Source organism: Sciurus carolinensis, chromosome 9 (assembly GCF_902686445.1).
Source record: "Sciurus carolinensis chromosome 9, mSciCar1.2, whole genome shotgun sequence".
In the NCBI taxonomy this organism is placed as follows: Eukaryota; Metazoa; Chordata; class Mammalia; order Rodentia; family Sciuridae; genus Sciurus; species Sciurus carolinensis.
The window spans coordinates 40,862,533-40,874,013 of NC_062221.1; the positions used below are offsets into that span (position 1 = coordinate 40,862,533).

At 37.9% G+C, this 11,481-nt stretch overlaps 1 protein-coding gene across 1 annotated transcript in view; it reads right to left on the reverse strand.

The window, feature by feature from the left end:
* Positions 1-3,775, reverse strand: part of LOC124993592 (protein NLRC5-like) — a 128,006-nt gene extending 124,231 nt beyond the window's left edge. Inside the window, 1 exon segment of the mRNA XM_047565461.1 lies at positions 3,684-3,775. Within this exon segment, the coding sequence (XP_047421417.1) occupies positions 3,684-3,775 (92 nt within the window).
* Positions 3,776-11,481: the final 7,706 nt, after the last annotated feature.

The following is an 11,481-nucleotide window of genomic DNA, read 5'->3' on the forward strand; positions in this document are numbered from 1 at the left end:
CATAAATCATAATGACACTCAGCAAAAGAGCTCAACATTTTGTAGAGCCAAGAGAGCATGGCGACTGCAATTCCCATTTTCCATAATCACTCTTTGTTGGAAATATTCTTATTACTGAGAGAAATGCAAATTATTTTTGGAAACAAGTTCCACTATAGTTAACATTCACATAACGAAAAATGCATTTCATTCCAAAAGTTCAATTCCAGAAGCCTAGATTAATAGTCCCTGAAGGGTTTTTTATTTGTTGTGATTTTGACACCAAAGAAAATATCATCAATGGATAGTTCACATGTGCAATTGTTTTAATGATGCTTTTAAGGTAATTTGTTAGTTTGAGGATGAAATGTCATTTCTCCCTGTTGTCAAGTTTTTTTTCTTTGCCTTGTCAATTTTTTGCATGCTTAATCCTTTCGTTAAATCAGTAGCAAAGAGGGAAGTACAGGGGACTCGAGTAGCAGAAACAATGGTCCTTTAAAAAATGTTTTTTTAAAGGTATAAATTATAAACTGGAAGCAAGAATCATGTCTTCAGCATATAGCTCTCATGTGTGCTAAGTTTCGTGGCCATTAAAAAGTTTTATTTAAAATTAAGTGATTATTTTAAAAGCACTTTACTTACTGAAAGTAATTTTTGAGTATATTTTTACCACTCCAAGTCCATCTTTCTAAATCTTACTTTTTAAAAGGGATATTAAGGAAAGTTAGACAATTTCAAATTAACGAGGATAAGGAAAATAACAATGAAAACCTGTATGTTGATTGTCTTTCTTACCAGTTCCACGTTGTTATTCACTTGTATAATCTACATGAGCAAGAGATAAACCAAAGTTAACTTATTCAATGGAACCATTAGAAAAATAATATACTTCATTGATATAAAAATATGCAAGTTAATATAAATTGTTTATTATTCTAGGTCAAGTATTCCTATTAGCCAACACTTTCATTCATATAAGACATGTACCAAATATAATCATATGTTGATTATTAAAAGCTTTATAAAACAGCATGTAACAACTTCAGAATAATTTATTTAATACTATCATGTTTTTAAAAAATAAATTCCAATCTCATTGAACTAGAGATTTTAATTTTTCACAATATAAGTATATTCTATTTTCCTTAGTTTCCTTAGATCATGAAATAATCACTATCTACATCTTGAAAAAAGAGAGAAGTGCAGATGCAGAATAGGAAAATTTCTATTCTTTCTTTGGAATTCTTTTGTTTATATGGGAAAAAGTGTCCTTGGAATAAATTCTATTACATCCTATTTCTATATTTACATACTTCTTTTCTTTTTTTTTAATCTTGATTTACTTTATTGGATATACAACAGTTTTTTTTTATTTCTCTTTCAGATTAAATGTAATTTTTCATTTCTTACAGTTTAGTCTCTAAAAGGCCCTCCACTTATCTAAACAAGTCATTTCTGTTTGAACTACAACAAATTGCATTAACTTTTTTATTATTATATTTTGATTCATTGTGCACAAATGGGGTACAACTTTCATTTTCTGTACACAAAGTAGAGTCGCATTGTTTGTGTAATCATACATGTGTATAGGGTAATGATGTTTGTCTCATTCTATTATCTTTCCTTCCCCCAAGTCCCCTCCCTGTCACCATCTGCAGCAACAATTACATGGGTATTTATCGGAGATGGACTGAAAATAAACTACTTTTCCTATATTCACTAATTTATAGAGGAAGAGAGACTTTGAGAGAAAGATAGACTTTGCTTAGAGGTAGAGAGACTTTGCTTAAAGAGAAAGTTTTAGAGAAAGAGAGGCTTCTATGCTTATCAGAGATCTATTTCTTCTTAGAGGTGCGTACTGCATCCTGTGAACTAGGTGCTATCTGAGGGCTAGCTGCTTCTTCTAGCTGCTTCTTCTCTCTGCTAGATTCTTCTCTCTGCTAGTTGCTTCTGCTTACTGCTGCTTCTGTTCTCTGCTAGCTGCTGCTTTTCTCTGCTAGCTGCTGCTTCTTCTCTCTGCTAGCTGTTTCTGCTTACTGCTGCTTTTTGCCTTCCGCCTACTGCCCGCTTATATTCCCTCCAGGAGGCAGAGGGCGGGGCCACGCCAGTTGAGATCAGGTGAGGAGCCAGCTGTCCTATCACGGCAAAGGTCAAAACGAGCAGGCAGGAGCAGGAGCACTCGGGAGCACCTGTGCACGCGTTGTGTGCGTGGACTTAATTGAATATGGCCAATGATAAATCACCTGAGTGTGCTTATGTTAATTAACCTCCTCACTGCCAATGTGATCAAAGCGACCTCCGGCTGGCTGCCAGGCGCCATCCTGGCGCAGCCCACATGGCACAGCCCCCAATACCTCCCTTTACATACTTATTATCTAGAAAAAAAAAGTGCACTCAGTGTAGCAAAAAATAATTTCAAGTACACATGTGTCAGTATTAAAACAAATGATATAAAATAGATCTAAAGCCATCTTTATTTTTCAGTGTATCCTGACCACATTTAGAGAATAATAATAGTAAACCAGTAGGAATTTTAGTAATAAGCAAAATATGAAAGCTAACTTTATGTTTTATCAATGGCTGAAGATGATATAAAGATATGAAACTATAGAAGCAGTCAGTCACTTGTCAGATGGCTTGGGGTACAGTCATGAAGTTATTGCCCCAGGAAGGGAGAGGGTCATCAAAGAGACTGGGGTCTGTAGACTGTGAGTCTCACATTTCCTTTTTTCACCTACTTAGCTGAGACATTTGTCCTTAAAAATAGACTTGGTGAGGAAAGAAAGGTCACTTAACTTCAGATATTGGTTAACAGATCTCAAGCCAGGACTAGATAATTCATCACAATTGCATATAAGGAAGTATCAGCAAGTCAGGAGGAAGGAGGTCAATATCTGAATCCAAGTGGGCCTAGGGCATTCCGGAGACCAGGTCAGGGGAGCTGTGTTAGACAAGCAGAGTGGGAAACAGCCCAGGATGACTCTTGCCCCACATCTCATGTGGTTTCCTGGAAGAAAACCTCCCAGCAATGTGTCCTCAAAAAGCCTAGGGTTGCCAAGGCCAGGCAGAGTGCCAGCCTGGGTTAGGTTCCTGAGTGACTCTGAGAGCTGTGGCAGGGACCTAGGAGTGACTGTGTCCCTTGAATAGAAAAGTAGCAAGACTTTGTTTAGGAAGCTTGGCAAAATCAAAGCAAAAGTAACCCTGTGACCAAGGGCTACAATGAGGACTGGGATGAGCCAGGGGATGAACAGGCATGGTGGCCAGACCTCAAGGGTTCTATGGGACAACATGATGCTAAGCCAGCTGGAGGACCTCCTGGTGAGCAGTGATGATGAAGTCCAGCAGAGCCCCCAACCTGCAGGAGCACCAGGACTTTCTGATACCCCTTCCCCACTTTCCCATCACACAGACATTGCAAGTTCTTCCCCCAACTCACCTGCCATCTTGGGGAAGAAAGAGAGATGGAAAAAATCCAAAGGAGTCAATTTAATCTTGGAAGAGACTAAGTTGCCTAAGAAGCACTGTCTCTTTCCATTACTGGATAGGTTTTCACATCTCTTTCATCCCAGAATAAATTTTGAGGGATACTAACTAGATCGGCTACAAGAAAGAAGAGATGCTTTTCTTTGTACTAAGTCTTGTGCAAATTTACACTCTCCCAAGTGGTTAATAAATTATACCCAAGGCCCTTGCTGGTGGCTTACCCATTCATTCCTCTCTGCTCGATGAGCTTCTTCCACTGATTCTCAAAATGGCCAGGGCCCTGTGAACTCTCCATGCTCTTTCTGACACTCATCACGCTCAGGGAACCCATTTCTGAGTACACTATAGAGAAGGGGTGTCTGAGAGGGGTCAGAGCAACTGGGATTAGAGAGAGATTGGGGGTTCAGGACCGTGGTTATTTTGCAACCAGAGTGGGAGAATTTCAGTACTTTAACAATCAGCATAGCCTGACTGGTGTGTGCTAACTGAATACCCAAAGCACCTACCTCTTCTCTCACACTTGGAGTCGGAGGCCCAGACTCTCTGGAAGCTACTATTTCTCTTACTTCCCCCATTCCACCTGCCAGAGTTCCTTCCTTAACATAGTCTCAGTCCCACCCACGTGGGAGGAGCTGGTGTGGGACTTGAGAGAAATTAACACCTACGAGCAGGGATTTGGGGAAAAGATGAAGCCATGTATAATTTCTCATTTTAAAATGCATGCCTAAAGGCTGGTCACCAGTTTGTCCCTGAGATTCCTACTAGACAGGGCAAAGAAAGCAACACACTATTTACATGATTCCTGAGATTTTTGTTTGGGCCTTATTTCTCAGGAAAAAAATCCAATTATCTCTAATAATCCAGACTGGGAAAAATTTTTAGTAGATCCACAGGAGACAGTTGAAGGACAGAAAGTCTTTAGATGGTTCTCCCATCAACAATGTCAAAAACAATCAGTTATATAACATAATAGCTAATGTTTAGAAGGAACTATCCAAGTTCTTAGTTTACCTTATTGCTTTCATTTCTTAAACAAACAAACAAAACAAAACAAAATAAATCTACAGGTCTCTGCTGAGGTAAAGACACTGAGACTCACAGAAGTTTGGTAACATGGCCAGGTCCTACAGCTAGTAAATTGTGGGGCTGGGACTTGAATGCATCTGCTAGCCATCCCAGGCCCAGCAGCTAAACACATCTTCCTGAACAATGACCCCCAGGGTGGATATAGTAAGTTCCAAATGGTATTTCTTCCAAGGAGCTCCACAGTTGATGATAAAAAATGTGTGTTACCTTCAACTGGAAGCCAAAAGCATTACTTGTAATGCAACTGTACTAGTCAGGGTTCTGTAGAGGTACAGAACCAATAGAATATGGATACAATTATAAAGGGAGATTTATTAGATTGGCTTATATGATCAGCCAATCGAATAACCAAAGGCTGGGTATCCCCACAATGGATGTCTGAAAGCTGGAGAGCTAGAGAAATCAGTCTAAGAAATTGGAGCCTTACAACAAGAAGACCAGTGATGTGGCCCCAGTTTGAAGCTGGAGGCCTGGAAGCTCCCTGGAGAGTCACTGGTGTGAATCCATGTTGAAAGCCTGCAGATGTTGGTGTCTGATGTCCAGGGGCGATGGCGACAGCAATAGACAACTCCAGAACTTGCACACACTAGGGGGCTTCTTCCTTCCTTCATTCTTGCTGTATTCAGGGCCCCCACCCCATTGGACAGTGAGGCATTCAGGGTACCGACACCCCCAACATGCCAGCCCATTTGCTGTCCCACATGTCACTTGTCTCTAGAAGCACCCTCACAAACACATCCAGAAATTCCTAATTTCCCAGGAATCTCTCAATTCAATCAAGTTGACAATAAGATTAACCATCGTGACTACTCTGATTTTTATAATAAAGTCTCATTTGTACATTCCACCAGTACATTACTAGGAATCAAAAAATAAATATATGGATGTTCTTTCTCATGGCTACAAATGTGTCTCTAGTAATAAAACAGGTCACATTTTCAAAAGTCCATGTTTTCTCTTCTCTATACTATGAAGGGTTTCCACCATCTATGAGAATTAAAGTAGTTGCCAATTCCAGGCACTTCTTCCTTAAATAGATTGCTATATTTTGTTAAATCTTCAGCTCTGTGATAATAGCTTTGATTTTTTTTTCCTACTTGCAAGAGGAACTTTTCCACTCAAAACCTGTGGGAAACATGGAATAGGTAACAGTTACATCAAAGAAAAGCATATAACTTATTCACATAGTATTTTCCTTTTGTGTCATATTGGACAGTGGCATTAAGTGAATGCCCACAAAGCATCTTAAAGGCTAAGGAAGGATTAGGCTAAAGGCTAAACTCTGAGACAGGTTTATATACACTGCAGTGCACTTTCCTTGGGCTTAATGTCGTTTAGCCTATCCGTAGAGAATATCAGAGGGCAGAGTTTCTGTCATGAAATAGAACGAATCAACTTAGTTGCATTCATATTTAAGGCAAGGTTAACCTTCACTAAGACAGTTTCAGAAACAGGTGTCAGCTGTGGTTTTCAACCTGCTGTCTGAGAAGCTTCTGCAGTTGAAGGACAGAAAGTCTTTGGGTGGTGCTTCCATCAGCTATGCCAAAAACAATCTTTATAGCAGATGTAAGTATGCAGATCTACAAATCTACACAGTGATTTGTCCAAAACTGAGGCTAGTTACTTTTAGTAAAATGTTGCACGTATACAATGAAAGGGCATTTTTATCTTTAAAAAATGCTCAGGTTTATCTATACATTTTTACCTGCTCCGTTATTAAGAGTGTGACTGAATTTACTACAGTAAAGATGATATACCACTCCAGTCAAAGAAATACTGTGTGGTCTTAGTGTTTGTTTGTTTGTTTTAAGTGAAAATAAAAGGAAGTTATTTAAGATAAAGTCAATTCAAAATTGTATATAAATTTGTTAAGCATTTTATTATTTTCAAGTAAATTAAATACCTGCCTCTGTGTGCTATTATACATTTATCATACATGATTATCTTAATAACTCCCATTATTGCAGATAACTGTATCACAAAAATTGTCATAATCTATGGACCATGAAATAACAAAGAAGAAAATTTCAGCAAAAAACATTGAGGAACAATTGATGATAATCATGAAAAAAACTATGTTGATATTTCTTAACTCGTTATTTAAAATGCTCTAACTAACATGCCTAATATTCAGTTCAATTACTGATTATTTCTAGAATTTGGCTTTAATCTATGTATACATTTATGTAAAATGAATTTTGATACACAATCTTTTGAAGAAAATAAAGGTAATTTTTACAAACCATAGTAGCATATAAATTATGTTGACTCTAAGTAGAAAATTAATTACACAATTTCTACTCATTCAATGATGCTAAAAGTTCATCTTTCGTCATTACAACAATTTCTAATGTGCCTAGAACTTGACATTCCAAGAATGTGTCTAATGACAATGAGAATTCCAGAATGAAAATAAGTAGGAGGTAAGGACAGCATGCACATAACCATCTGTCTCCAACAACATTTTCCATGTGCTAAGGTGAGATGGATTCAGATAGCACTAAAGCATATGCCTTTAGTAAAAGTGAAATATATTTTAGGGTCACTGCCAAGAGCTTCAGTATTAACTGTTTTTGTAGATATTACTACTTGACAGTAGAGTGATAACTGATTTTCATTTACACTCTTGCTAGTATAACAGGGAAAATAGTTGTTATTTAGAACCAAAACTAAGTCTAGCTGCCTTCTAAAGTGGGATGTTAGTGGTGTAGTTCACACCACTAGAAAAGAAATTTCTAAACACTTGTCCTTTATTCTTGGCAGAGATGGGGAGAGGAGGAAGATATGGAGAGACCCAGAGCAGAAGACCCACATGGGTGGTACTCAGAGTCTCTGCTCTAAGGAGAGGAATTAGAGAGTCCTCTGCAAAACAAGAGTGGAAGGAATTACTTTGGAGTTATTTGGGTCCCACCTGAGAGAAGGTCAAACAAACTGAAAAGAAGATGGAGTCTGGGTTGTTGAAATTGTTCAATGTAATGTTTCCCAGTGGAGAAGTCTAACACTCAACTTAGTTGCTATTTGACATGCCTCCTCCCCATCAGGCAAGACCTTAACAAAGTGGGCCATGCACACATATTGCCGTGTGTGAGTAGTTTTATGTAACTTTTGAGGGAAATGGATTGCATCCTGAATCCATGTTGAGCAGAAAGAAGTTCATAGTTCAGGGAAGTGAGGCATGGGGTAGATTGGAAACCCTACAAGGGCAAAACTCAGAGCCAGAATGCTCATGATGATGAAGCTCCAAGGAATAGCAGAAGCCTGCAAAAGATGCCAGATGAAGGCTTAAGGTGACCTCGTCACCCAGATTTTAAGAAGCAGTGTGATTTTCCCTTTAGTAAATGACCATGACACACATTTGGGTTGAAGGTAACTTAAATGTATAATTTCATCTGCTTGAAATAAGTTCTTAGACTTATTTTAGGATTCCCTTGTAACCTTCTCAGGAAATATGTGCATCTATAATTACAAATAGTCAAATATCCTATGCCAATTTATTTATCTAGGTTACTGTAAACTATATTTCAATGAACAAATTTATTTTGAATATTAATACAATTGTTTTTATTTTGTATAATTAGTTTTAAAAATTTTTTTCTTACTGGATATCAAAATAGATTTTTCACACTTTTAAGTACAGCTATGAGAAATTAGCATAATTTCTATTTGCCTGATTTCATTTTTCTCCTAAAAGTTGATAATGAAATGTTTTTAGGCAGTTCCATTGGCTTTTCTATCTTTTAAAAGATTTTCCATTTATTATTTTAAAAGATTGAAAACACACTTAAGGAAGTGTGGATAACTTTTAGCATTAATATGCTTTTCAGAACCCACAGGACATCTAGAATAATGAATATGTGAAGCCACTGAGGATTTTTTATTTATAAAAAGTCTTCAAATATATCTATCTTTAATTTTTTTCAACTTTTTTAGTTGTAGGTGGACACAATAACTTTATTTTTATGTGGTGCTGAGGCTCAAACCCAGTGCCTCACATGTGCTAGGCGAATGCTCCACCACTGAGCCACAACCCCAGCCCCCACCTTTAATTTAATTTAAGAATTTATATTTATTCTTCTCAAAACTATGGAAATATTTAATTATACTAATCTATTTCTCAAATATAAAAACTTACCAGGTATAGCAGTTATTTAAAAAATTAATTTATCTTAATGTACATAATCCCAGAATACATGCATCATATAAGCAATAAATATTCTACACATATATCTGTCAACTCAAATTGCACTGATTTTAATAAATGATCACAGTTCAACCAATGGGAAACAGAATTTATACCTGGCTACTATGCCACAGGCAAGTATTCAGTAAATATCTGCTGATTTGGCAAGGATATCTGCTGATTTAGTTCAGGAAGTTCATGTCTTACTACTACTGCCCTAACCAGTTGAGACAGAATTAGCACTAGCTAAGACATCTGTGTGCTGCTGGGAGGGGTTTGTTGAGGGTAAGAGTCTGAAGACAGAGATTAAAGAGTCCTCATCCTCCTAAAGTGCTGAGCATCCAGGATTAGAGCTCTAGGTCAGAGAAATCCACCTGAGTGCAGACCTAAGCACCATTGTACTCCCCTACTTTGGGATTATAAGACACGCTCTGCCTTAAAACTTATATCCCAGTCTGCACTTTTACTCAAGAGCTATATAGCAAAGTAACCTTGTTCACAATTTGCCTCTGCATGTCAAGATAACAGAGAATACCCTGAGAATATGAAAGGGAATATTTTAAGACTCGCTGGTTGATCATGTGACTTAGCACCTCTAAAATGATGGTTTAGGAGCAACATAGATTTGGAACTTCAACTATCTATCTAAGTGATGAAGGGACCAATCTGGTCATTCTCAGAACATTTCCTTGAAAGCATTTTGGCTATATTTGCTTTAAAATGTCATTTGGTTTAGGGCAGTGCAACTATTCTGCATAATGTTATGATGGTGGATACATGCCACTATACTTTTCTCAAATACACTCCAAGAGTAAGAACTAATGGAAACTATCCTTTGGATGATAATGATGTGTGAGTGTAGGTTCATTGGTTGGAATAAAATATATCTCTGATAAAGAGTGTTGATAGTGAGGGAGGCTGTGCTTGTGTGTAAGGAGGAGAGAACTCTGGACTGCCTGCTCAGTTTTGCTGTGAATCTAAAATTGCTCTTGAAATGAAATACCTATGTGTGTGTATATGTGTGTGTGTGTGTGTGTGTGTGTGTGTGTGTGTGTGTGTCCATTGTTGGGGACATAACAGGAATAACATGAAAGAAGGCAATGCTTTCTTTTTTTTAGAGAAAATATGCAACCCAAAAGATATTCTAGTAATCAATAAATACATACTTGTTCATTAGTACAAGGATGAAAAGAAACTGGGGAGCCAAGGGGAGCTCAGAACTGTAACATGCAGGTATTGCAGAAACCAGTGATTCATTGTCCTCACCAAAGACTTTCATGATGTAAGGACATTTACATAGACATTGGGAATAGTTTGTATTGCAGGTTAAAAATAATGATGGGACAATGAAGAAACAATAACCCAACGTATTGGAAACATAAAACATTTTTATAGTTTACATTCAACACTTCTGGCATTGCAAAAAAAAGAAGGAAAATCAGACCTGACAGACCGTGGAATCAAGAATAGATAAGGGACTGGAAAGGTAGCTCATTGGTAGAGTGCTTTCCCCAGAGTCACCCCCCGCCAAAAAAAAAAAAAAAAAAAAAAACAGAAAAGATATGGTACCAAGGACAGTTTATAGTAGTATATTATGTAAGAATTATCTCTCACGCCTCCTTTTCCATTATCTGATAGTGTTAAGTTCTCTACCTCATCAGCTTTGTCACTAATAGTAAAAAAATGAAAGAAACAAACAAACAAATTCTGTGTGCTCTTGCAGCCAATGGACCTTACAGAGACTCATAGAAATATTCCTATGCCTGACAGAACTGGCACTGCAGAAGAAAGGAATTTGTGGTTACCTGGTGGGACGACATTACAAGGTAACCCTGTTCACTTAATAGACCTGTCGCTGCCCTTCCTTGCATCTCCATGGCCCCCTCTTCTGAGTTCATCTGCCACCATGGAGGTTATTTCCCCTGCATCTCTCTGCTTCTCAGTCTGAAGATTTTGTCCATATCATAGGAGCTTGTTGGGTCAAGTTCAAGCACAATCCAGATCCATCAGAAAATTGTTCCCTTAACCAATGGCCAACAGAAATCACTGGGTATATGACCACGTGTCTGTCTTCTTTGGGACAATTCTAAGGTGTGTACCACAAAGTTTTCTTAGAGAATCCCAGCAGGGTTGAACACCAGTTCCCCACAGTGGTAACCCACACATCAACTCATCCTTTATTGACTTTTCACTTCCTAGTCTCACTTTCTTATTAACTCCCATGGACTTCCTCCAATTGCCTCTTAAATATACTATCTACTCTACACTCCTTGTCTCAGGGCCTGCTCTGGGGATCCCAAAGTAAGACAACCTCCTCTGCTTTTAGTGATTCATCTCCATGGCATTTCCCAAGGGTGACATGCTGAGGAAGAGGGGTGGCTGGCCTGTAGGCAATTCTTGCTCCTCACCTTTTCCCTCTCCTTTTTCTTCCTTCTTCCCCCAATTTGTCTCAGACATCACATCAAATACAAGAAAAGCACTGTATTTTTTAAACAGCTTTGTTAAGGAATAATTGGTACAAAAGAATTACACATGTGCAATGTGTACAATTTGATAAATTTAGACATACGCTCTATCCATGAAACCATCACCACAATCGAGGTAATAGACATATCCAACTCCTCCCAAGCTTCCTCTGTCCCTCTCCTTTTGTTTGTCTTTGTGATAAGAATACTTAGCATGATATCAATCCTCCTAAATTTCAAAATGTAGAATGAATGAACTTTGAACACATCGTGCTAATACTGCCTGAT